The sequence below is a fragment of the Acanthochromis polyacanthus genome, chromosome 1, assembly GCF_021347895.1.
Source record: "Acanthochromis polyacanthus isolate Apoly-LR-REF ecotype Palm Island chromosome 1, KAUST_Apoly_ChrSc, whole genome shotgun sequence".
NCBI classification, from domain to species: Eukaryota; Metazoa; Chordata; class Actinopteri; family Pomacentridae; genus Acanthochromis; species Acanthochromis polyacanthus.
In genome coordinates this window covers 45954912-45976983 of record NC_067113.1, presented here as the reverse complement: position 1 = coordinate 45976983, position 22072 = coordinate 45954912, and the positions used below count along the sequence as shown (strand labels likewise).

At 40.9% G+C, this 22072-nt stretch overlaps 1 protein-coding gene across 5 annotated transcripts; it reads right to left on the bottom strand.

Moving 5' to 3' along the window:
• Positions 1-720: 720 nt before the first annotated feature.
• On the bottom strand, positions 721-21869 carry tmem168a (transmembrane protein 168a). 5 transcript variants are annotated; one of them, XM_051951395.1, is made up of 8 exons: positions 19698-21869; positions 16209-16267; positions 14919-15052; positions 12928-13887; positions 12488-12763; positions 10641-10783; positions 6742-7019; positions 721-2610 (listed from the first exon to the last, which is right to left on the bottom strand). In XM_051951395.1, exons 4-8 carry the CDS (start codon positions 13759-13761, stop codon positions 2060-2062), a joined length of 2082 nt encoding a protein of 693 aa, XP_051807355.1. In that variant the 5' UTR covers positions 13762-13887; positions 14919-15052; positions 16209-16267; positions 19698-21869; the 3' UTR covers positions 721-2059. The 5 variants fall into 5 exon arrangements, with proteins under 5 accessions (XP_051807355.1, XP_022078550.1, XP_022078534.1 ...); XM_022222858.2 differs by lacking the exon at positions 14919-15052; XM_022222842.2 differs by lacking the exons at positions 16209-16267; positions 19698-21869 and having other exon boundaries at positions 14919-15084.
• Between the last annotated feature and the right edge of the window lie 203 nt (positions 21870-22072).

Here is a 22072-nt window from a genome sequence, read left to right as displayed (position 1 = left end):
CATAATCTAATATTCTCATAAATGATTCCCGTCATATACATGAATCCCTGACCTTAGCTCAAACCGCAGCTTCCAGGCTCCAGCAGCCACCCAGGGCAGCATTTAGACATCTTCTTCACTAATTGCCACTGCTCAACTTATTGCTCATATTTCCTAAATGGGTTGATATTTACAGCATCTAAGAACAGCATACTTAAGAGTGGTGAAAGGTTGCTCCGGTTCATGCCGCTTTTCTAACTCTGCTCTCTGTTGTGTGCTACAGATGAATGCTGATGTGAAACGTTGCTCCTAGTGTCAGTTTTCATCTTTCCGAGGTCCTCCCAAACCTTGCTCTGTGCCTAATAGCACGCTTCAGGCATGAGCTAGGACATAGCTCTGCTCTCTGAGACCAGTGAAATACCCAGCAGCGCCTTGAACACATCCAGCCAGGCACTGAGACTAACTGAGGTGAAAGCTCAGCGAACAAATCCCTCAGAGAGAGTCTGTCATGTATTGTTTCATTTCTCCCTTTACCCTTTCTCATTTTTCTTCAGCTTGTAATACTAATATTTGCCAGGCAATGCTAGCATTTCCACAGAGCGGAATCCATATTTACTCAGCGTGTTAAGCCAGTCGTGTTAGGTGACCCCGACTCACAGCACCATGTCTCACTTTCCAATTCCCCATCTATTGTTTCTTTTCCTCTAGTTGGAATTTAATCAGACTCAAGTTTCTTCCAAGTTGTTTTAATCAGTTTATTATCCAACTTTAACTCTGATATTTTAAGACAATTGAGGCACATGGAATTGTACAAGCCAATAATGCAACTTGACCTCTTCAGAAACAAATTCTTAAAAGGCAGCAATTCACTCCAGAATTTAGGAATGTGTGAAAGAGAGAGATACAAAACAACAGAGGCGTTTGTAAATTCAGTGCAAAAAAGAAAAGAGGGACATTTTATAATTTGCTGCTTTGCATGACAAGCTACTCTTTCACCGCAAAGACAAACTGCTCGAAAACTTGACCGCACTGTTTGTACAAAGCAAACGGCTTTTTCAACTTGAATTAATTCCTGTAAATAAACCGGATGAGACAGGGCCAGCGTCTGGTGATGATATGCAGCCTCATAGCCAATGCATATTTCTTTGTTCAGTGCAGAAATATGTGCATATTTGAATACTTTGAACGTGACAAGTAAAGGATCCCACAACGAAACGCGGCAGGTCGGCCTCGTGGTTTGACTTTCCCACAACCAGAGAGGTCGCCGAGTTCAGCCTCACAGCGGTCGTTTATGTCCGTTCTGTCGGAAGCCTCACAGTTTAAGTAAAGGACACCTGCTAAATCCTCTGATAAGAGGCAAGGCAAAGATAGATATAATATATGGTTGGTACATACAAATAATTAAACATCCATATTAAAGATGATCCATCTTTAAGGCACTAATGTAATCGAGAAAATGGCACAATTCGACAACAGATAATCTGGAAACCTTCCCACAGAAATTGAGACACTTGATGTAATATTTTTTGGTCTGACACAATTAAACCATAAAAAAAATAAAAGCCACAAATACATAATACATTTTTCCCAGGTTCCCTATGAAAAAAGTTCTGGTCTTTTAAAAAAAAATCCTTCACATGTGTGTGTGCATATACATGTCTTATTTTAGGCTGAATTTGCTTCACAATTTCATTCTGGGCAACAGATAGTGTTGAGCTAGTGCTTCTCTGTCATATACTCCACATAATGTCTTGCATTAAAGCATTTAAACATCATGCAAACCAAAACTTAAGGAGTTCTTGCTGACTGAAGGCCAAACTTGCTGCCTTTTTACTCTAATTTTGTGTCTTTGCGTGTATACAGGGGCAACCAAAAATTTCAAATACGTTTGTCGAGTACGTGGAACATGTGCAAGCATAACAGTCACGAGTCAGGAGAAAACATGACGCTCTGAGCATCCCTCATGTGCATACAGTAGATGTAGTAGGTATAGAAGTATAGCTATCTGTAATGTAAACACCTTGTACCTACCAAACTCTAGCTGCTATGTCACAACTTCTACAGCAACCTCCCATGTTATCTACGAGTGCACCAGTTTAATGCCCTGACCGGTGTCCAACACGGCTGGAGGGAACCAGGCCAGTTTACACCTCCTGAAGCAGCGCAGACACATGCTACAGAACCAGAACAAGTTGAGGCCGCAGCACCAGTTGGACAGGTGCACCATGGGATATGTAGCCTTGGGGAAGTGGGTCTTCCAGTGCTTGGCGATGTCGCTTCCGGTCGGTAGGTGAAGCGTGTAGTCGCTCCAGCGTTTGGACACGCCATAGACGGCCGTCACAGTCCTTCCCTTTTCAGACCACTGGGTCTCGCTGGCTGGGTTGCAGTTAAACTCCACCCATTCAGAAGTGAAGTCCCCAAGCAAAGGAGTATCTCCAGCCTCGGGGTCCACCATGACGGCCGACAGCTCGGCCCCCTGCACGGCTACGTAGACGCCCTCCACCCTGCGGATTTCTTTGACCCAGGGGAGGGAGTTTTCGGTGTCCAGGACAAGGATGAGACGGGAGCAGTGGCCGGCGTTCTTCTCTTTCCACAGCTCCAGAAGCTGGGTGAAGTGGAAATACTCACCTCCTGAAACAGAGGAGGTTAGACAGTAAGAGCAGGGTTTGAGAAAGAAGAGATGAGTAAAGAAGTTCAGAAAGAAAATACGGGACAGGAACAACATGTCACTGTCAAGTATTTATCCATAAGGGTTAGGCAGGGATAGACTGATTATTGGCCTGGCTAATTATTGTGGCTGATATTTGGCATTTTGCCAAATACTGGTACCTTGATTTTCATTGGCCAATTACTGATAAATTAAATGCACTATTTCAGGTCTGATGCAACCTTTTCTCTGTGTCTGTAGTAACATTCTGGTCTCAGAAATGTTTCTCCAGCAGAAACTGAAAAATCTGAACAAGAAACACGAGTTGTTGCCACAAGCCAGGAAATCAGCTACTCTAACGGTGGATAAGGCTATGCTAACGGCTAAAATGGCAGCCCTAAATGCCTTGTTTGGGGCCATTCCCCAGACAATTATTGTCTGGAAAACAATAATTAACAATACTGTTAGACTTGGACCTTAGTGGGGAATAAAACTGAACAGTGAAAGATTAAGATAAAAGAGAAGAACCGCAGATGTAACTGCAGGAGACAAACTGATCAATCTCTGATTGCTCTCAGAACAACAGAACAGTCTCCAAATTGAATCACCCCATTTCTATTTTACATATTCAGTTATAGTCACCCTTATTGATAACAAGACGACATGGTCATCAATATCCCCCGCCACATGTGATGTCTATGAGTCTATATCCAAAATAGTGATCAAGGGCCATAACTCTGTTAAATATTATCGCACAGGTCTCATTTTCGAACTTGATCAAGGTGTCCATGGTGTGAAGCTACACACTAAATTTGGAAATCCTAGCTGTAATAGTTTCCGAGAAAAGCTGTCCCCGTCATATGAGTCTATATCCAAAATAGTGATCAAGGGCCATAACTCTGTTAAATATTATCGCACAGGTCTCATTTTCGAACTTGATCAAGGTGTCCATGGTGTGAAGCTACACACTAAATTTCGACATCCTAGCTGTAATAGTTTCTGAGAAAAGCTGTCCCCTTCATCTCAGACGGACGGACGGACGGACGGAGGCCAAACCTATATCCCCCCTTTTCCACTTCGCAGAGGCGGGGGATAATCACAGGTTCTCTGCTATCATCCATCTGTTAAAACAGTAGATTGGTTACAAATATTGGTCACCTGTCTTTCTTGATTGCCAATAATCAGTATTGGTATTGGCCCTGAAAATCCCATATCGGTCAATTAGTAAGTATTTAAGCCCCTACTGGGTCCGTGTCACATTCAAAGCTATTTCAACAGCAGACATTGCCTTTGATGGACACAGTGGCTTTGCAGGGACTGAACCTGTCAACTCTCACATGTTTCAGTGTCTTTCTGTCTAAATGCTGCCATCACAACCACAAACACAACCTCACAAATTACATGAAGATGCTGTTTTCCAGACAGCAGATCAAAAACACAAACATCACAGCTGTGGTACCAAATTCTTCCTGTTGCTTCAAAATCCTTATCATAGGAAAGGTAACTACAGAAAATCTGAAGACAAAAATTTAAAATTCCATTGCTGGCGAAAGAACTGCTTCACCGAGGACTGAATTATATTTGAAAAGGAAATTAGGCTTTATCCACAAACCTGCAACAAGCCAATGTGAAAACACTCCAACTGCATTACTAAATTTTATCTGCATGTATCTGCTGTGATCAACAGTGCACAGATAAACTACTTGTTTCATGGATCCCTGTATAATTCTGCACTGGACAAAGGCTTAATTACTAGAGGGATCAGAAAATAATATGACTTGCAATCATCAACTCTTCCCAACTCGGATTTCAGCCCACGTTTTCGGGAAATGTGTACAATTATCCACTAAACGCAGCCTGAAAACGACCCTTCAGGAAGGCGACTGAGGGATTTTTTCCCTCCCGTTTGCAGCAGCACACACAGATAATACATCGAGTAATCTCAGAACAGAAGAGCTGGAGCTGACACGGAGTTAACCTGCTGTGATTCTCATTTCTGTGGAGGGAAGGCTCATGTCACAGCAGACTGTCTGCAACTTTCTCAGAATCTTCTCTACTGGAACCGAACTTCTGTACTGAGTCCTTCACAGCACATTTGACTCTTTTTGGCTTGCTTGTCTGATCTGTGCAAATCAGCCTGATTGAGTGAGAGAACGGGAAAATGAAAGGAATGGAAATCAGACTGTAATGCAAATGAGTCTGCAGTCTGAATACAATATCTACCTAATACTATCTGACACAACAGCTTGGCAGTCAATTCCACTTTTGTGCTGAACTGCTGTATTTTAACTTTGATTCAAGTCTTTGGTAATTATGCACTGTTTAGATGTGATATCAACTATACAGCTTTGAAGAGATAAAGCAGATATCCAACTTATGATGTGTCAAAAAACTTTTTTTTCTGATGGTTGAAGGTGACAAATTGCATCTTTTTGATGTTTACAAAACCTGAAAAACACAACAAAGATGTCTGAGGAAGCCAAAATAAATGATTTGAAGTGAAGGCTGAAGTTAAGGTACGAAGAACTTGATGTCATCTCCTTTAATGAATTAGGATACGCATAGCATGTACTGTTGAATAATAAATCAGGATGCTTAAAAGTTGCTTAGATGCTTAGGAGTGTTTTTAGACATCTACAAATACAGTGACATGAAACAAAATTTGGGCATGTCAAATTACTATGCGATTAGGAATTGTTAAGTAAGAAGACGAACTAGTCTCCAAAAGGCATAAAGTTAAAAATGACATTCTTTTTAACATTTTGAAATGAGAGTACTTTCATATCCATTTTTCCTGATTTAAAAAAAAAAGGCAAAGGGTCTTAAGGTTTATGTTGAAAACGTTTTTTCTTGAAAAAGATTTATAATTCTGAGATGTTTTTGTCTCACATGCACTGTTGTTTAGAGGTCTACCCACAGGTTTTCTAATATGACTAAGTCAGGGACTGTGGGTACCATGGCAAACCCTTTACCCTCTGCCTCTTCAGGTTGATTTTCAGACGTCTTTTATGCTCACTACCCTGTTGTAGAAGCCGTCCACTTATCACTTTCAGCTTTTTCACACACCGTGTGATGTTTGTCGGCAGAATTGTCTCTGTTGATTCGCGCTTTTCTCCCTGCAACCGGTGAAATGTTTTCTGGGCCACAGGCTGCAACACAAGCCCAAAGCGTGATCGATTCACCCCCTGCTTAACAATTGGAGAGATGTTCTTTTCATGAAATTCAGAACCCTGTATTCCCCAAACACACCTTTGCTCATTGCAGCCAAAAAGTTCTATTTTAATATCCTCAGTCTGCAAGACTCCATAATGCATGAGGCTTTGACTCGGACAGCGTTCCTACATGCCAATAAAAAATGTACCTGTGACTACAAACAGCAATATCTGCACCAAGTCCAATGTGGGGAATCAATTATTGGTTGATGATGCTGCATTTATGAAGATAATTACTTAAAATCTGCATTTTTAGCTACTTTTTGACACTTGTGTGACAGCAGACAATCGATAGTTAAAAAATGCCTCATCAGCCCTGATCCCAATCTTTCTGATGGCTCAGGACGTCCCTACATACTCCAGTGCATCTTTGCTTCACTCAAATACTTCTGTTACTTATGCTCTCTCTTCCTAAACCCTTTATCCATTACTTTAAACTATTTGATTATTTGCTGCTGTTGGCTAGCTATTCAGACTTGTACTTGCTTGCTTCATAGTTTTCATACAGTCTCGGTTCAATCAATCAATTCTTACTGGGGGCAGAAGAGCAGATTTCAAAGTGGTACATTTGTTGTTGTACATTGCAATCTTTCACTTTCATGTACAACACTGTTAATGTCAGGGGCGATACTTCATTTTTCAGGTGCAATGCTTTAATTTCATGTGCAATATTTCATCATCATATGTGACATTACTAATTGGCTCATTATCATTGCTAGCATGGCTTTTAACTTTCTCTTCTCATCTTATTATATTTCATTAGTGTGTTGCTTTATTGCTACAGCACTGTGTTTATTCTCAAGTTATGTCATTTGCTTAGGCTGAGCTGAAATGATGGGTCATTTACCAAGAAGTTAAAAAAGAGCAAGGAACATTGAAGACAAAGAAAAGACAATGTCTCACCAGCCAGAACCCAAGCCCCAGAGCCTTTCTGCGTGTGCCCGCTGTAGAAAATCAGATAGGTGTCATGACGGGGCCCGTCTGCTGTACGGAGCTCCAGAAAGTTGCGCAGTTTGGTTTGTACGGCCTCCAGGGTGACGCCGCTGGTGGAGTAGTCGCAGCCGAACGTCTGGATCATGTGGTGGGAGAAGAGGCGCTGCATGTTGTTCAGCATACCTGTAGAACGGAGATTCAACTGCTGCACCAGCTCAGGAGCCAGGAGAGTGGGTTGGCCACCAGCACTGGACAGAAGAGAGAGACGAGAGGCTGTGAGAAAAACTCAATCTTTTTCTTCCACAGGTTTAGGGTAGAAGAAAGACACAAGGGCCCAAGCAAAAGAGTGACATGCCAGGGTGGAGTAGCTGTCTACGTCGCCAGGGGAGAGAAACGAGGATAAAAGAAGAAGAAGTGGAGGGGATCACTGCTGTAGGAAATGACATTAGCCTCAGGGATGAGAATGGAATCAAGAATGAAATGAAAATGGGGAAAAAAGGAGGGGATATAGAGAGGAGAATAGAGCAGGGTGACAAAAACTGAGGATGGAAACTGAGGTTAAAGATAGCTGAGGACAAAGTGTGTGTGGATGGTCGTGGCATAAAGCCCTGGCTGATAATAACAAGTGGATGATAACAAAAAGGGGATACACACACAGAGATCAAGCCAATGCTATCAGTTATTCAATGCTGGCGTACACTTTCTTTTTTTTTATAACCAAGCAGAAGTCATACTTCACTACTACAGATATCTGTATAGAAATCATATCACACGCTGGGCCCCGATTATCACCTATGACTTCATCCTGGCAAGAAAAGGGTGAAGTTTATCTAAAGTGGATGGCAGAGGAGTGATTATATTCATCTAGTGGACAGATAATGGTCATTATCTGTTGATATCCAGAAAGCATTCCTCAGCTGTAGATTTTGGCACAACTTGGATTAAGCTGTTTTTACTTGCTTCTGTCCCAGTGGAGAATGAGAAACAATTTTCTTCGAGCATCCATACATCCATCCATTATCTATACACTGCTTAATCCTCATTAGGGTCGTGGGGGGGCTGGAGCCTATCCCAGCTGACTTGGGGCAAAGGCAGGACAGGTCGCCAGTCCGTCGTAGGGTTACATATATAGACAAACAGTCACACTCACATTCACACCTACAGACAATTTAGAAAAATGTATTAACCTCAGCATATTTTGGGACTGTGAGAGGAAGCCGGAGAACCTGGAGAAAACCCATGCATGCAAAGGGAGAACATGCAGAAAGATCCCGGGAAGGCCAGGACGCGAACCAGGGATCTTCTACTCCACTGTTTAGCCGTGTCTTCAAACAAACTTTTAGATATTTATACTTAAACTCCACTAGGTCACGGGATGACATGTTGCAACATGTGCACGACTTGGCAGTCTCACCGTTCCCCTAAACCCATCTAATCTTTTCAGATCTCACGACACCCAGGGGAGGTAAGGACTTGTAGTTTGAGATTCCCACCACATCTCCCTCTGTGACACACTCTTTCATCCTTGGAAAAAAAAAGAGACAAAATAAGAAAAAAATCCCATCCTTTGCTCCACAGCTCTCACAGCTCTAGCCCTCCCTCCCCATCCTCTTCCTTTGCTCCGTCTGTCCCTTTGTGCTTCTACCACCACCTTCCCTCGATGTTTACAACCTCAGTCCTCCCCCCATGTGTTTTCTTCCTGTTGTTTCGCCCTCCATGTTTTACCCTATGTGCCTCCCCTCTTCACCCCTATCTCTCTAGTCTCTCTGAGGGGGATCATGAAAACATGATCTGCAGCCATCAAACAGCCGATTATACACTGCTGCATTCTCATCATGCTCTCAGTCCTCCCTATGGATCCTGCATATGTGGCCTTGCATACAGAGCATCCACAGCTCCAATAGGACATGGGCCTGCATCCAAAACCACCTGGAGAGTTAAACACTTGGGTGCCTGGCTTCCCCTTGGAATGCTAAAGCTAAGCACCAATATATAGATATTCATCACAAATATAAATATTCTTAAACATCTCAAAAAGGTCAGCTTTCCAGACAGCTGAGTGCTCTTGAATTTAAAAAAAAAAAGTTTAAGTGATGGCTAGCTGCTGCTGCTTAGGAGGAGGAGACATGTCGGCAACTTCAAAACTAACTAGCCGATTGCAAAAAAAAAAAAAAGAAGCTTGGTCAACTGCGAGGACGCTGGGAGAAGCATCGGCAGCAGCTAATGGCTATGTGTTCCAGTTGAACAACTTAGTATGCTGCGGGGGGAGGACTGGAATGATCCCTTAAGGGCCCAAACATTAGCGGCATGTTTATGCACACTTATTGGCCTGTTTATCCAATTGGTTTTGTGCGAACGGAGAAGGGAGTCTGAAAGAGTGATCATGTCTACCAGTCACCGTGATGCCAAATAAGGCTTTGACATTGGGAAAATGTGGCACAGTATTTGTTTATTTGTGTGAATACTGTACAGTATGTTGCTGCTGCATACTAAATATGAAATGGTTAGTTGAGTAAACTGAACAGACACTTCCTTAATTGGTAGGTAACAAGTTGCAACTTCAGTAGGGGAAGTGCAAGTTCTTGTGGTCAAGATCTGAAATATGAAACATTCACAAGTACTACTAAAATAAGTACAGGATTTTTACTAAGCTAACTGACAGTACAGCTGATTTAACTGACTGTTGTGATGATTTATTAACTGGTGAAGTCATTTTTTTCCCAGCAAACACATGCAAATTTCTGGTCTGGCCGACTCCAGATTTGATTTTAGCAACAGACTGTAGAGTTGAGGTTTTTGATTGTTGGTTGAAGCAAAAAAAGATGACAACTTGGGCATGATTCATTTTTCAGTATACTGACCGTGAACCAAAGATGTAAAAACTATATGGAGTGCTTTTCTTTAAAACCCAGACAGCTGATATTTTCTGTGCAATATCATAGTAAATGTTCAACTCTTATGACACTGGTTGGTTTTGAATTTAAGACTGGGCAAAACAAACTATTTAAATGTTACCTTGGATGAGGGGATGAGGAACTGAGGTGAGCATTTCTTTACCATTTTTCTGTTGTTTTACTGATGGACCAATTAAATGATTGTAGTCAAGAAAAATAAATAGCCTGATGGCAGGTCTGAGAGGCATTTTAACTTTACAAACTCCTCAATTGCACCATTTACTAAAACACAAAACTGCAACAAAGACAGAGAATCATCAGATTTTCTCTCTGTACTAATCATCTATGAAGGGCCAAAAGCTGTCAAATCTTCGCTTAAGATCATGATAAATTCATCAAAATCACTTTATTCTACGTCTCACTTAAAAATTTGCCAAATGACACCATTTGAGCTAATCAGACCTTGTAAAGAAATAAACTTCTGCAGTTCTCAGTGCAACCAGGAAGCCATCAGACAGTCAGCTGTGACCATTAATCAAAGTCAGGGACATTCTGGGAGATCTGGGCTGAACTGCAGGCTGTGTTCACACAGAACAGATAAAAGAGAATTATGAAAACAAATTAAAGGTCTAAGCAATGAAATTTCATAAGTATGCAGAGTAAGTTCCCTTTTAAAAGTATTGTAGTATTGGTTACAACTGGAGCTCTTGGAAAAATATACATGCTGATTACAGGTTTCTTAATTTTTGTGAAAAAAAGTAATCAAACAAATTAAACTTTTTCTTATGAAACAAATTATGGCATTTGTTATGCTGCACAAACGAGAATTTTGCTCTACTTCTAGCTACGATTGTGCTGCTTCTTTGGGATGCAGATGCTATACATTACAGTGAAAAATGAGCGATTGAAGAAAGAGTTTATCTACGTTAGTCTGTAAACATCCCTAGATTCATTTGCCTCTTCTCTCTTCAGTACCTGCAGTAAGAGGTCGGTATAACCAGGGCGTAGCCAACACAGGTTCCCCCTAGGCAGCTGCCCAGCTCATGGAACAGGCTGTGGGCCAGAGACTCCAAAGGCAGCACCACCATCAGAGCGCTGAGAAAGAGACCGTTGGAGGGCTGCAAAGAATCCAAACAATCAGAGTCACTTTCATTCACTTACAGCTTGTAGCGAGGTAATCAGACTCACTTAATTGGCGCTGACACTTGGCAAGACAGCTACACAATATGGGACTGACACTGCGCTATTATCACAGGACAAAACATGACAGGACTCGACTAAATGGAGACAAAACGACAGCAGACTGAACATACATCACAAGTATCAATCCAAAACAGAATAATTACAGCAGTGTATGAGCCTGCACCTCTGAGCAGCCCTGAGTGTGTTGAATAAGTCTATTATAATTCCATGTTCTTGACATCTACTTGACAGTTCTTTATTTTAAATGGTAATGCTTGAGTCAGCTAGCCACACAAAAACCCACATACATTATTATGAACACAAAAGTACATAATAGAAAGCTATAATGTAAAAACTGACTTAGGGTGCAACCGTTTTCTTTTTCAGAGACGTTATGAAATGCAATTTAGCATTTAAAAAGCCGCTTAGATTTCAGAGCATGGAACTGTATCGCAGAAGTCTCACCGTACTTCTGTTTGCAGAACAAAATGAACTGCCTATGCCCAAGCTGAGAAATCTGTTCCACTGATTTATTGAAATTTTAACCTGTACAATAATATAATGCCATATTCTCCAGTACCTGAATGACAATATTACAAGCAGACAAATCACAACATATATACATAATGTTATGATATAGATGAAGGTGGTGCAACATAATGAAATCTAGTAGTGGTTCTCACAGACTGAGAACGAAGATTTTGCAGTCAGCCTAAAACTCAAAACTGTGAGAGTAGCTATGTTCTTCACTGTCAAACATTCAAAAGTTGACTTCTGCAGAAAAAGTCACTCTTACACCATACAGTTGTACAAAAATCAATATTGTGCTTTTTAGACAATCTACACATTCAAATGTAAATCAGCACTACCTTTGAGAACATGAAGATATAATATACACAACTGGAAAAAAGGAACTTTTTTTGTTTAATTCTACAGAAAGCAGTGAATCGAATGTAACACCACAAATTTTGTTACATTAACATTGCTTTACCTAACTGACCATTTATTACATTTACTGCATTTCAACCGCACAGACAAATAAACAGCTGTAAAACATCAAATACCACATACAAGAGCTTCAACTTTCTCATATGAGGACACAAACAGCTCCCACTACCTCAGGCAAATTTGCAACTGACATCAACACTGTGCAGATCTCAAATTAGGACTCAGACCCATGAGATGCCAGCAAGGTAAACGTCTAATAAGGCCAAATAAGTTATTGCTGCTCTTTATGCAAGTAGATAGGGATATTAAAGTGCTAATTAAATTGGTTCCGCATGAGAGCAGAAGTGCCTCAGTTTGGGGAGCAACTACTAACTACACACCGTTAGTAGCATCTCTCCAGAGTTTATAACATAGGTGTAATATGTTTATAGAGACCTTGTCATGAAGCTAATGATACTACAGCTGCTAAGAGGATAAATTAGACTAAAATATTCTACTGTGAGCTGCTGAATGAAACTCTTAACTATGGCCAAGAGGTTTTCAGCGATATGATATGACTATCATTGCTATCACAAATGTGACAATGATCATTGCAATAATAAACAACTGGATGATGAATGACAGACCTTTTATATTGAACACTTTTGACACAAGCTGTACTAGTAGTATTAATATGCCCTCATGGATCTTACCTGCCAGGACACAGCTGCTAGTATGACTGTTGAGAGCAGACTGAAGAACACCAGGCGTTCTGAAATGAGGCAGAAGTGTCGGATGCCCCTGGAGGCCATGACCTGCTCCAGGCTCCGGCTGCTGGACCGCTGGGCTCGCCAGGCCTTCTGACACTCACTCAACTTGGTGTGGAAGCCCCAAATTGTGATCAGCAAAATTATGTGGCAGATAGACCAGAAAAGGCCAAACAGGCAGAAGCCTGGGATGACCAGATACCACAGATCCAAGTGGCCAAGCTGTGTAAGAATAGAGGAAAGTATAATTAAACACACACATAAAATATGGATTAAAGCTACAAAAACTGCTGTGTCATTAATCCAAAAACCTGCATCACTGACATAAAAATTTCAAGACATGATTGAGTTTTGACATGGTAATTTTTGCAGAATGTTAAGTGTACCTTTAAGGCAGCCAGGACAAAGAAAGCAAGCTCAGTCAGACTCAGGGGAAACAGGGACAGTCTTCTCCATACCCTCCCTAGAGAGAGCACTGGCATCCAGCGCTGACTAGGCCCCAGCCCACTGAAGTACAAATCCAGCACAGGCTCACAGAGCAGCCTGCCCAGGTAGCAGCCTAAAGCATAAGGGTTGGCCATGATGCCCAAGGCCTGGAAAAACACGAGAGACGTGACCAAGGCAAAACTGATGAGGTTAGGTAAAGCGAGGAGGGATTTCATCCTCAAGTCCACAATGAGAGCCCCCAGGGCCACTACCAAGCCTATTATGGCCACTGAATGGTGAAGAACCCTGGCAGTGCTGGCAATGCCAAATCCCAAGAGCTCCAGCAACTCAGCTGATGTCAGCAAGGTGGGTTTGTAATAAATGGAGCTGCATATTCGCTCAGTTACAGCCCACACTGCCTTCATAATTACACTGGCTAGGAGGAGATAGTTGGCGACCAGTTCTTTGACATTTAAATCCAAGTCAGGGCTGTTGAGGAAGCACAGGAGGCCAAGCAGGAAGCCAAACCACAAACGGAACAAGCTCTGGCTGGCTTTCTCCATAGCAAAGTAGTAATGGAGGATGCTGGCAATTCCCAGAACAAAGAGGCCCAAGATGAAGATGACCAGGATCATGGGTTCGTTTGTCACCTCCCATCGCACGTACATGCCAACGCACACTGCCACAAGGAGGTTGATGCTGGAGAGGTAACCAAGGCAACGCACTGATGTAAACATGTCCACCTCTTTAGGTGCATCGACAGTCAGCTCCTCTTCATCCTCCTCCCGATCCATGGCTGACTAGAAATCAACTTATCTAAATGTAGCTGAAGCCTCTAACAATCAGTTTTGTCCAGTCACCTTCTTTAGACTTGCAAACGGAGGACTACGCCTCTTGATGACATTCTCCAACATCAACCCCTGTGAACAATTGGGGAAAAAAACACAAGTTAGAAAGTATTAATCCATTGTGTGCTTGTCATCCAATCCAAATAAGTTTACAGCACAAAACTAAAAGCTTCAGCACTTTATATGTACAGATAATTCAGAACACACTGACAAAAAACAGTGTCTTTCTGCAGGTAATAAGCCTGACAAACAAATGAAACTGGGGAATAACCACAGAGGAAAACTACAAGACACAAGACATGCCTGATAATATCTTATCCCAGTAATGTTTCTCTCTACACCACTGCATTATAGTCCATCTATCCCATGTGTATAAAGTGTAAATAATCTGTATTTACTGCCAATATCTGTATTTACTCCTATAATCAGAATCTGCACAACTACCAATAAACTCTGTCCACTTTAAACATGCTCCTTTACACATACCTTCAGCTATATATAGTAGTTCAATACTTTTCCATTACTTAACCTGTTGTCCTTGTTTAACTGCATGTTTTAGGAACAGAGTCATTAAGGATCGTCTTCAGCGACAAGAAGAACAACTTCAAGTCTGCTTACACAGTACTTTCTGCACAGCAATAGTAGTTACTCGTGTGCAGACAAATTAGTAAATAGCCTTTAGATAACAACTAATATGAGCTTCACACTTCTATCAAGTTTTAGCGTTGTTTACAAATAATCTTTTTAAATGCCTTGATAGGAGGAAACTTTGGCTAACAACAAGCTACTAGGTGATTAGCTGGACTTAGCACGGAGTTAAAAGCAGCAAAACAGTCGAGATAAGCTTATCGATAGGTTCTCGCCTGTTTACAATAATAAAATAGTGAGAGCGGCCCTGCTGTCATTTTGTGACGATGTGGCACTGCAGCCGGGAAGTTTGCTAACTTACACAGCTCTGCTAACTTAGCTAACTCGCCGTTTTACGTTCAAAGACTTGTCCGAAACAGTTAAAAATACAAGTGGCTGTCATTGCACACACGTTAAAACGAGGACAGTAAACACGAACGGAATGTAATGCCTTTATCGTGAAAATATTTGCTTACATGTTGATTGTTTAGGGACTGCAGCTGTGCTTCCGGAGTCCGTAGTATGGAAACTCACAACGGACAAAATAGATGAATCTTCGCTTTTCAGGCTGCACTCAAAAAGAGCCGGTGTCTGTTTATTACATGAACACCTGGTGATTTTTAGGGAAAACGAGATGCCATATGGAATATGGTGAAAGTACATATAGGCAAAATTAATGAATGAAAACTATATATATATATATATATATATATATATATATCTTCTGTCTGATACTTTTAACATTCTTCAGAATAAATTTTACATTGCTAATGACCTGACTGACTTGTTTTTGAGAGACAAGTTTGTGTAATTTACTCTGTTTAAATGTTTAAAATGAATCACAAGTACGGTGAGAGCACCATTAATGAAAAACAGAGAGAGCGACAATACATTCCCCTGATGGAATGTAGCATCGGCATATGAAGGAAGCGGCTGACATCAAAAAATCCAACCAGTGACAAGAAAAGGCCAGTTTGAAGGGCTGCGCAGAGGCTTTCATCATGGCAACACAAGAACAGACCCTGAGCACCAGAGCAATAGAGGCAGGGGTCGAAGACAGCAATGTTCAGGTTGCTCAAAGATGCCCCTGAGACAGTGCAGCCAGTAGTAGCAGGTTGAAGAATGTAAGCTGGGACAACATACCCTAAATGGCTGTGATACTGTACAGGAACATCTGTGCTGAGTATGGATTGAAAATCCCAAGGTCCCAACGAGACACACCACTGAGCTAAGGTCCCATGGGACTCCAAGTTACCTGACATAAGCCCCTTTGAGGTCCCTTTCAGACATGCACCCCATTCTGGTAATCTCACGGCAATTTAACATGTCAAATTCATGTCTGACTGTGCACACCGGCCACATTTCTATAAAACACACACTGGAAATCTTAGCTGATGGGACCAAGTGAGAGTATCACTTTCAGCACGGCACAAGTCTGAACCGTCATATTAATTACACGCACAAGCTGCAATGAAGTGGTTTTAGGAAGGGTTTTTCCACATTTCAGGACCAATACTTATCCAAAAACGGGGGAATTGGGTACTGTAATCCTCAATTTTGGAGCGTGGTTGCAGCAGATTCTAGGTAAAACATCTGAGGTCTGTCCAGAACAGTGCAGTCCTACAGGAGCAGCTAAGATACTGTGTATACATATATATATATATATATATATATATATATATATATATATATATATATATTGATCAATGAAGGTCAAGACTTATGCAATACTATGCAAAGAAATGCAATTCCCTTTGAGCACACACTTGGTGAGCAGCAGAAGAGACCTCTAGAAGAAGTTGGTTCTAGGAAGGCAGCCACGGTCCTGCAAGGCACAAAATACACGTAGGTTAAATACAACATACTTAATTTGGCATATGATCCCAATGACACTGTCATTTGTCACTGCAGGAAAATCTCAGGTAGAATTAATAACATGTGCAAAGACTCTGCTCATGGCCCTGGAACATTCTCCGTAATGAAATGCGATTATTAATTACACCTTCTTGTGACAAAGACCAATTGGTACTTGTTCTAGAGACCCTCAAGCTTTGGACAGATTACAAAATAAAGATTTTAGAACTTCATCAAACTGTGTTTATAACTTTCTTGCTTTTTGTTATGATACTTTCTGAATATAGAAAGCTCATTGTTTTACTGCAGAGATGTAAATATATTCACAAATCAACAATTCAGAAAGATAAGTCATGCAATGTTGCTGTTACATAACGTGGAAATACAGTTTGTCTGCTCTACTTGTGCTTTTGTTTAAAGATGTATTGTCTCAAATGCAAAGCTAGAAATCCCTGTTATCGGTAGATTAACCTTTATTAAATAAGAAAGTCAATAAGTCATGGGTAAATGGCAGGAAAAAACTATCTAAGAAATACATGTAGTCATAATGGGCACAATAATAAAAGCTTTGCTTGGAATATTGTGTGTTTCTTTCTATTCATACTAATAAAAAGCATTTCACTTGCTTCAACCTTGCAACTGGAACCACAAAAAGTCTTCATCATGGGTTTTGTAAACCAAGATACAAGATAAACCCACTGGCCTCTGGGATATGACGTATATTTACTGCATTAATGAGAAGGAGCCTGTTAAAAGGTTTATTCGGGATTTTCTACTGATGCAATGTGATAAATGTAACGATTCAGGGAACATCAAGAAGCAGGCTTACTCAATACCCCGAGGGTATACTAAAGTAACCCAGCTCATGCATGTGTGTGCATTTTTGATCCTTGTGTTTTTCCACTGCGTGTGTGTGTGTGTGTGTGTGTGTGTGTGTGTGTGCGCTGCTTTGATCAGATGTTGACAGAAGGCACAACTGGGAACACACACTGCTTTAGCCCCCTCAACTGATGCACACAGCCCTATTTTCATACGTTTATGGCTGAGAGGAAGATGTAAACACTGAAATGTGCTGTGATCTATTTGTCCTAAGCAGGGATCTTTAAAAATGTAGTGACCTAAAAAATGAGCTGAAATTCATGGTGAAGTTAGAATTATCAGTAATGTCAACAATACTGAAAATAAAGATTTCTTTGTCCACCAAGTAGAAAAATGGTGAAAATAGGATCTGATCCTCCTGTATTAATATACAGTATCTATCTACAGTGCAGCATCTGTGCTTGACTGTATAATATACATCAAGTGTTTTATAGAAAAGTCTTTTCTTTTGAAGTTTGTTCGCTTGCAATGCTGTGAAACAGAACAAAAGAAGCTCGCTGACTGATCCTAATCCAATGCAAAAAGTGCTACATGTGTCTGTGTGCGTGTCCATTGAGATATATAGCACATGACGCAAGGAGCAGCTTTCCTCATGAAGATAAGGCGGCGACTTCTAGACGAAGGTTTTAGCTGATGATGACCAGGGGGTCATTAGAGCTTCCGCTAATTCCTTCCAAATCCATTTATTTCTGTATAAAGAACACGATAAGTAATAAAATGAAGGAGTAACCACATTTATTTAATTAAGAGACTTGCCTTCATGCATAATTGAAGAACCTAGTGATCAAATAATTTCCCAAAAACTGCAGTGCATGTGTGTGTGTATGTGCAGGTCGGGCATAATGAGCCTTTTCTAAAAGGAAGGGCAATGCTGCTGCTCTTGCTCATAAATGCTGCAGATACGTTATGATCTCTTGAAGGTTAAAGTGCTGAGAGATGTTTTTTAAAAAAACAGATGCAAAGAGAAAGAGAGAGTTGCATTTAAAATGGGGAGGGTTAGATGAGGATAGAAGTGAGACAGAGAGATTTAGGACACTAAAGGAGACAGGTTCAACTGAATTATGCAGAGGCTACCTTCATTCTAATGTTGGACACATTTCTACACCACCTGCCTGTGTTTAGCTGCACAAGCCACTGGCACATGCACACTAAAGCCAGTCTGAGCCGTATGAATATTCATTTACACTGATAATCTAATGACAAGTCAGTATTCACAAGTTGTTTGCAACTACCATATGGATAAGGTAAATTAAGGATAGGGAGAGATTACAGTTGAAAATCAACATTAGATGAAGTTTTAACTCTGGTATGGTGGTCTGACACCATACATAACCATCATCATCCTTTGCTTTTGCACGCACACATACAGTCCTGACCAGAAGTTTCCGTACACTTGTAAAGACCATGTATATGGTGGCAGTCTCGAGTTTCCAATGACCCCTGAATACTTTATGCTGGAATTATTGAAATATATGTGCAAATCAATAATGCATTTTGGATCCTTTATAGATTCAAAGGTCTTCTAGAAATAAAATCTTGTATGGAGTTGGTGGTTCCAACAAGACAATGACCTCAAACATACTGTACATTAAAAGTGGTTTTAAAAAAAAGGTTAAATCACACTAGTATTAAGGTTTCAGGCTGGTTACTCCAAAGACCTGGCTTAAACCCAATCTAGAACCTGTGCATTGTGCTGAAGAATCATGTCTGCGTCAGAAAACCAACAAATTTAGTTTAACTGCACCAAATCTGTCAAGAAGAGTGGTCAAAGACAAAACTAGAAGCTTGTGGCTGCCGACCCAAAGCACCTAGTTGATGGCCAAATGAGGTGAAAGGACATTAGCATTACTGTATGTATACTTTTAACTCAGTAGATTTTGTCCTATTTCAAAAGACCTGTAATAAGTCAATAAAAAAATGCATGATTGTTCGAGTCTTAATAATCACATTATGGAAAATAAAGAGTTATAGGAGCCTTTGGAAACTCAAGACTGCCATGATATACATGGTCTTTACAAGTGTATGTATATTTTTGACCCAACAAATTTTGTCATATTTGCCAAAGACCTATAATAAGCTTGTGAAAGAACCAGAATGCATGATATTTTTGGTTGCCATGATCCCATCACTGAATGATATAGTGTCTTTCATTCATGACTGTAGATGATGTGCTGCTTCCTGTACAAGCGCTGAGTCTTGCAGGCAAATCGTGCTGCAAAATCACTATCCAAGTACAAAGACTCCTGGATGAAAACCTGAGCTGTGATGTGAAGAAGCCTCAAAAGAGTCGAGGACAAAATAAAAAACCTATTTCTACTCTTTGGATCGCTGGGCATTTTATCTATCAGGCTCTGCAAGCATCACTGTGCAAATGTCTGAGATGTAGGCATTTAATTACCTTTCTGTATCCTTCATCTCCACAAAGTCTGGTTAAGAGGAGCTGAGATGGAATTAATTTTACACAAAAAAAGAGACTCATCTTTCACTAGGTCACGTAAGGTGCACTGGTTCACCAGTATTACATTGTTGGCCGGTTTGGGTGCGTCGGCGTCCTCCTTCGCATGCTACAACAGCACATGACACACATGGGGGCCCTCGGCCATCAGGAGAGGTCTGTTCAATCAGAGTTTCATCTTCAGAGAAATCAATGTGATGGAGCGTTGCACCCAAAGTGGATGTTAGGAGAGGCAGACAGCATCAGAGGCCTAAATCAAAAGCCGTCGCTGCTTAGTATATCCATCAAGGCTGAAATGAATTCCAGGGAAAAAGATGCCTGTGATTTGAGTTAGAGGGAAAGAAATAGTTAGAGAGGTTGACGAGGGAGAAGGAGACAGAACAGAGGAATATGAATGAGCAGGTATAGGTCTTACTGATTTGTCATTTTAAACAGATTCAGAGATAAAATCTCGCTGGATCTCATTTGGCGTCATGTTATGAAGAGAAAGGAATAAAAAGGAGACAGTGGCTAACACAGGCAAAATTTGAGAGCATCAAAGCAATTTTCCTTCCTCTTTTCCCTTCTTTCCCAGAAGCAATATTCCTATTTTCCCTGGCGAGACAGGACACGGCACACACAGGACTGAGGATGTTAAAATAAATCCCCCCTCTGCTGATTAATGCCGAAAGGAAGTGAAATCCACCACTCACAGTCACTTCCTGCTCCAAAGGCAAACCGTCTTCGTGGGACAAGGACAATGCCTCATGTGCCAAGATGTGGTGTCATTTTGTGGGGATCAATTCAAACAGCTATTACGCTGCTTTATCCCCTGTCAACAGCAGAGACATGAGACCAAAGAGAAAATACCCTTCATGGTACTATTACAGCAGATGAGGAGACTGTTGGTGGTTTCAAATGCAATAATAGCTACAATAAGAATATCTGTTATTAAATAACAGAACAGCAGTGTTTCATGATATTAGCTTTTACTGGAAAGAACAGAGTCATGCTGCTTCTCCATTAACATAAACTTTGAATATAACCACCAATTGAGGGCAATCATACATTACCAATCTAATTTAGTCCTTGGCCCGAGATCACCAAGTGAAGCAGCAATGACTTTTTAATAACCCGACCTGTTCGGTCCCACTGAGCTGTGACGATGAAAAGTCTGATTCATTAATTGCACCAACGGGGGGAAAATTACCATTCAAATAATGAATCTGTTTGTGCCATAGCGAGAAACTCTCCCTTAAAGTCGGCCGTGCAACCTCCGCAGAATGGATTTTCATTGTGTGATCAACAGCGCTGATGATAATGGCATTGTTCATTAAACACACGCGGTTTCACAAATGAGGGATTTGACTTCTATCTCTGTTGCCCAGCTTTAATGTGCTTGTCTCGTAATTGGCCCGGATTAGTCAGCGGTTTGTCAAGTGTGAACACGGTCCAGTTGCGTTCGCCTCCCTTCGACAGATGGATCCGAGACCAAGAAATTTTGGTCACTTGATTTGCCTCCGCTCTGTTCCCACAGCAGCACAAAGTGGGCTTGTGGAGGGAAAATATGGCAGAGAACGGGGAGGCTTTCAGGAGTCTCGCTGTGCTTTCTCAGGTTTCACAAATCAGCATCTGTTGGCCAGTCTGCAAGCCAAAAACCCACTGACTTCAACCCAATAACAGAAAGATGACAAGAGAGGAACAACAGGAAGACAATGCCATTAGTTGAAATGTACACTACAGCATTAACCCATGTTTAGGTAGCATTTATATGAATGTATTTAGTAATTTAAAGTGCTTAACCTTATTTTAGTCCTACAAGCCTGTCTAGTGTTGGCCATGTTGGTTGGTCATTGCACCACTGTGATGCAGCTCTAGATGTGCCAACCTCTCTATGAAGATTATTCATGGTCCCCAGAGGATGATGCCGACTGACTGGCGATCCCTTGAGCAACACTGTGAGGTTAATATTTTTGATCTGCTTTATGATATACTGCCCCACATACTTAGAATATGTTACAACAAAACTGTGAGTTCACCTCATTCATACCATTCCGAGGTATAGCTGCAGCTCTTACTGATTATAACTACAATTCCAATTTCATTTATTGAAATTGAATTATTCATGAGTTATTAAGCCTGGCAATTTTTATTACATTGGTAATGTTAGCGGTTTATCAGTTATAGCTATGTATTCATATTCTATTCCTATTTGATTTTAAGTGTGTGTGTGCATTAATTACATGTGACTCAGCACAACTGAAAATCAAAGTTATCCCTCCAGGATTTTAAATAGAACAAACAAATGAAATGAATGATTCTTAAAATGCTGAATGAGGTGGAATAACATAGTTAGAAATGTTTAAAGTCTCTTGTTTATGCATAATGCAACTCCTTACAACAGAGAAGATGCGGATGTTTAAAGCTTGGTATCTACTACAGTATATTTAAGTAATTATTATT

What these genes read in the sequence shown, in the direction of transcription:
- tmem168a (XM_051951395.1), bottom strand. Translation starts at nt 13,761, where the DNA reads ATGGATCGGGAGGAGGATGAAGAGGAGCTGACTGTCGATGCACCTAAA. An exon ending in TTGTCCTGGCTGCCTTAAAG is followed by an intron (nt 12,764 to 12,927) that starts GTACACTTAACA and finishes ATTCTTACACAG; the next exon opens with CTTGGCCACTTGGATCTGTG. An exon ending in TAGCAGCTGTGTCCTGGCAG is followed by an intron (nt 10,784 to 12,487) that starts GTAAGATCCATG and finishes GATTCTTTGCAG; the next exon opens with CCCTCCAACGGTCTCTTTCT.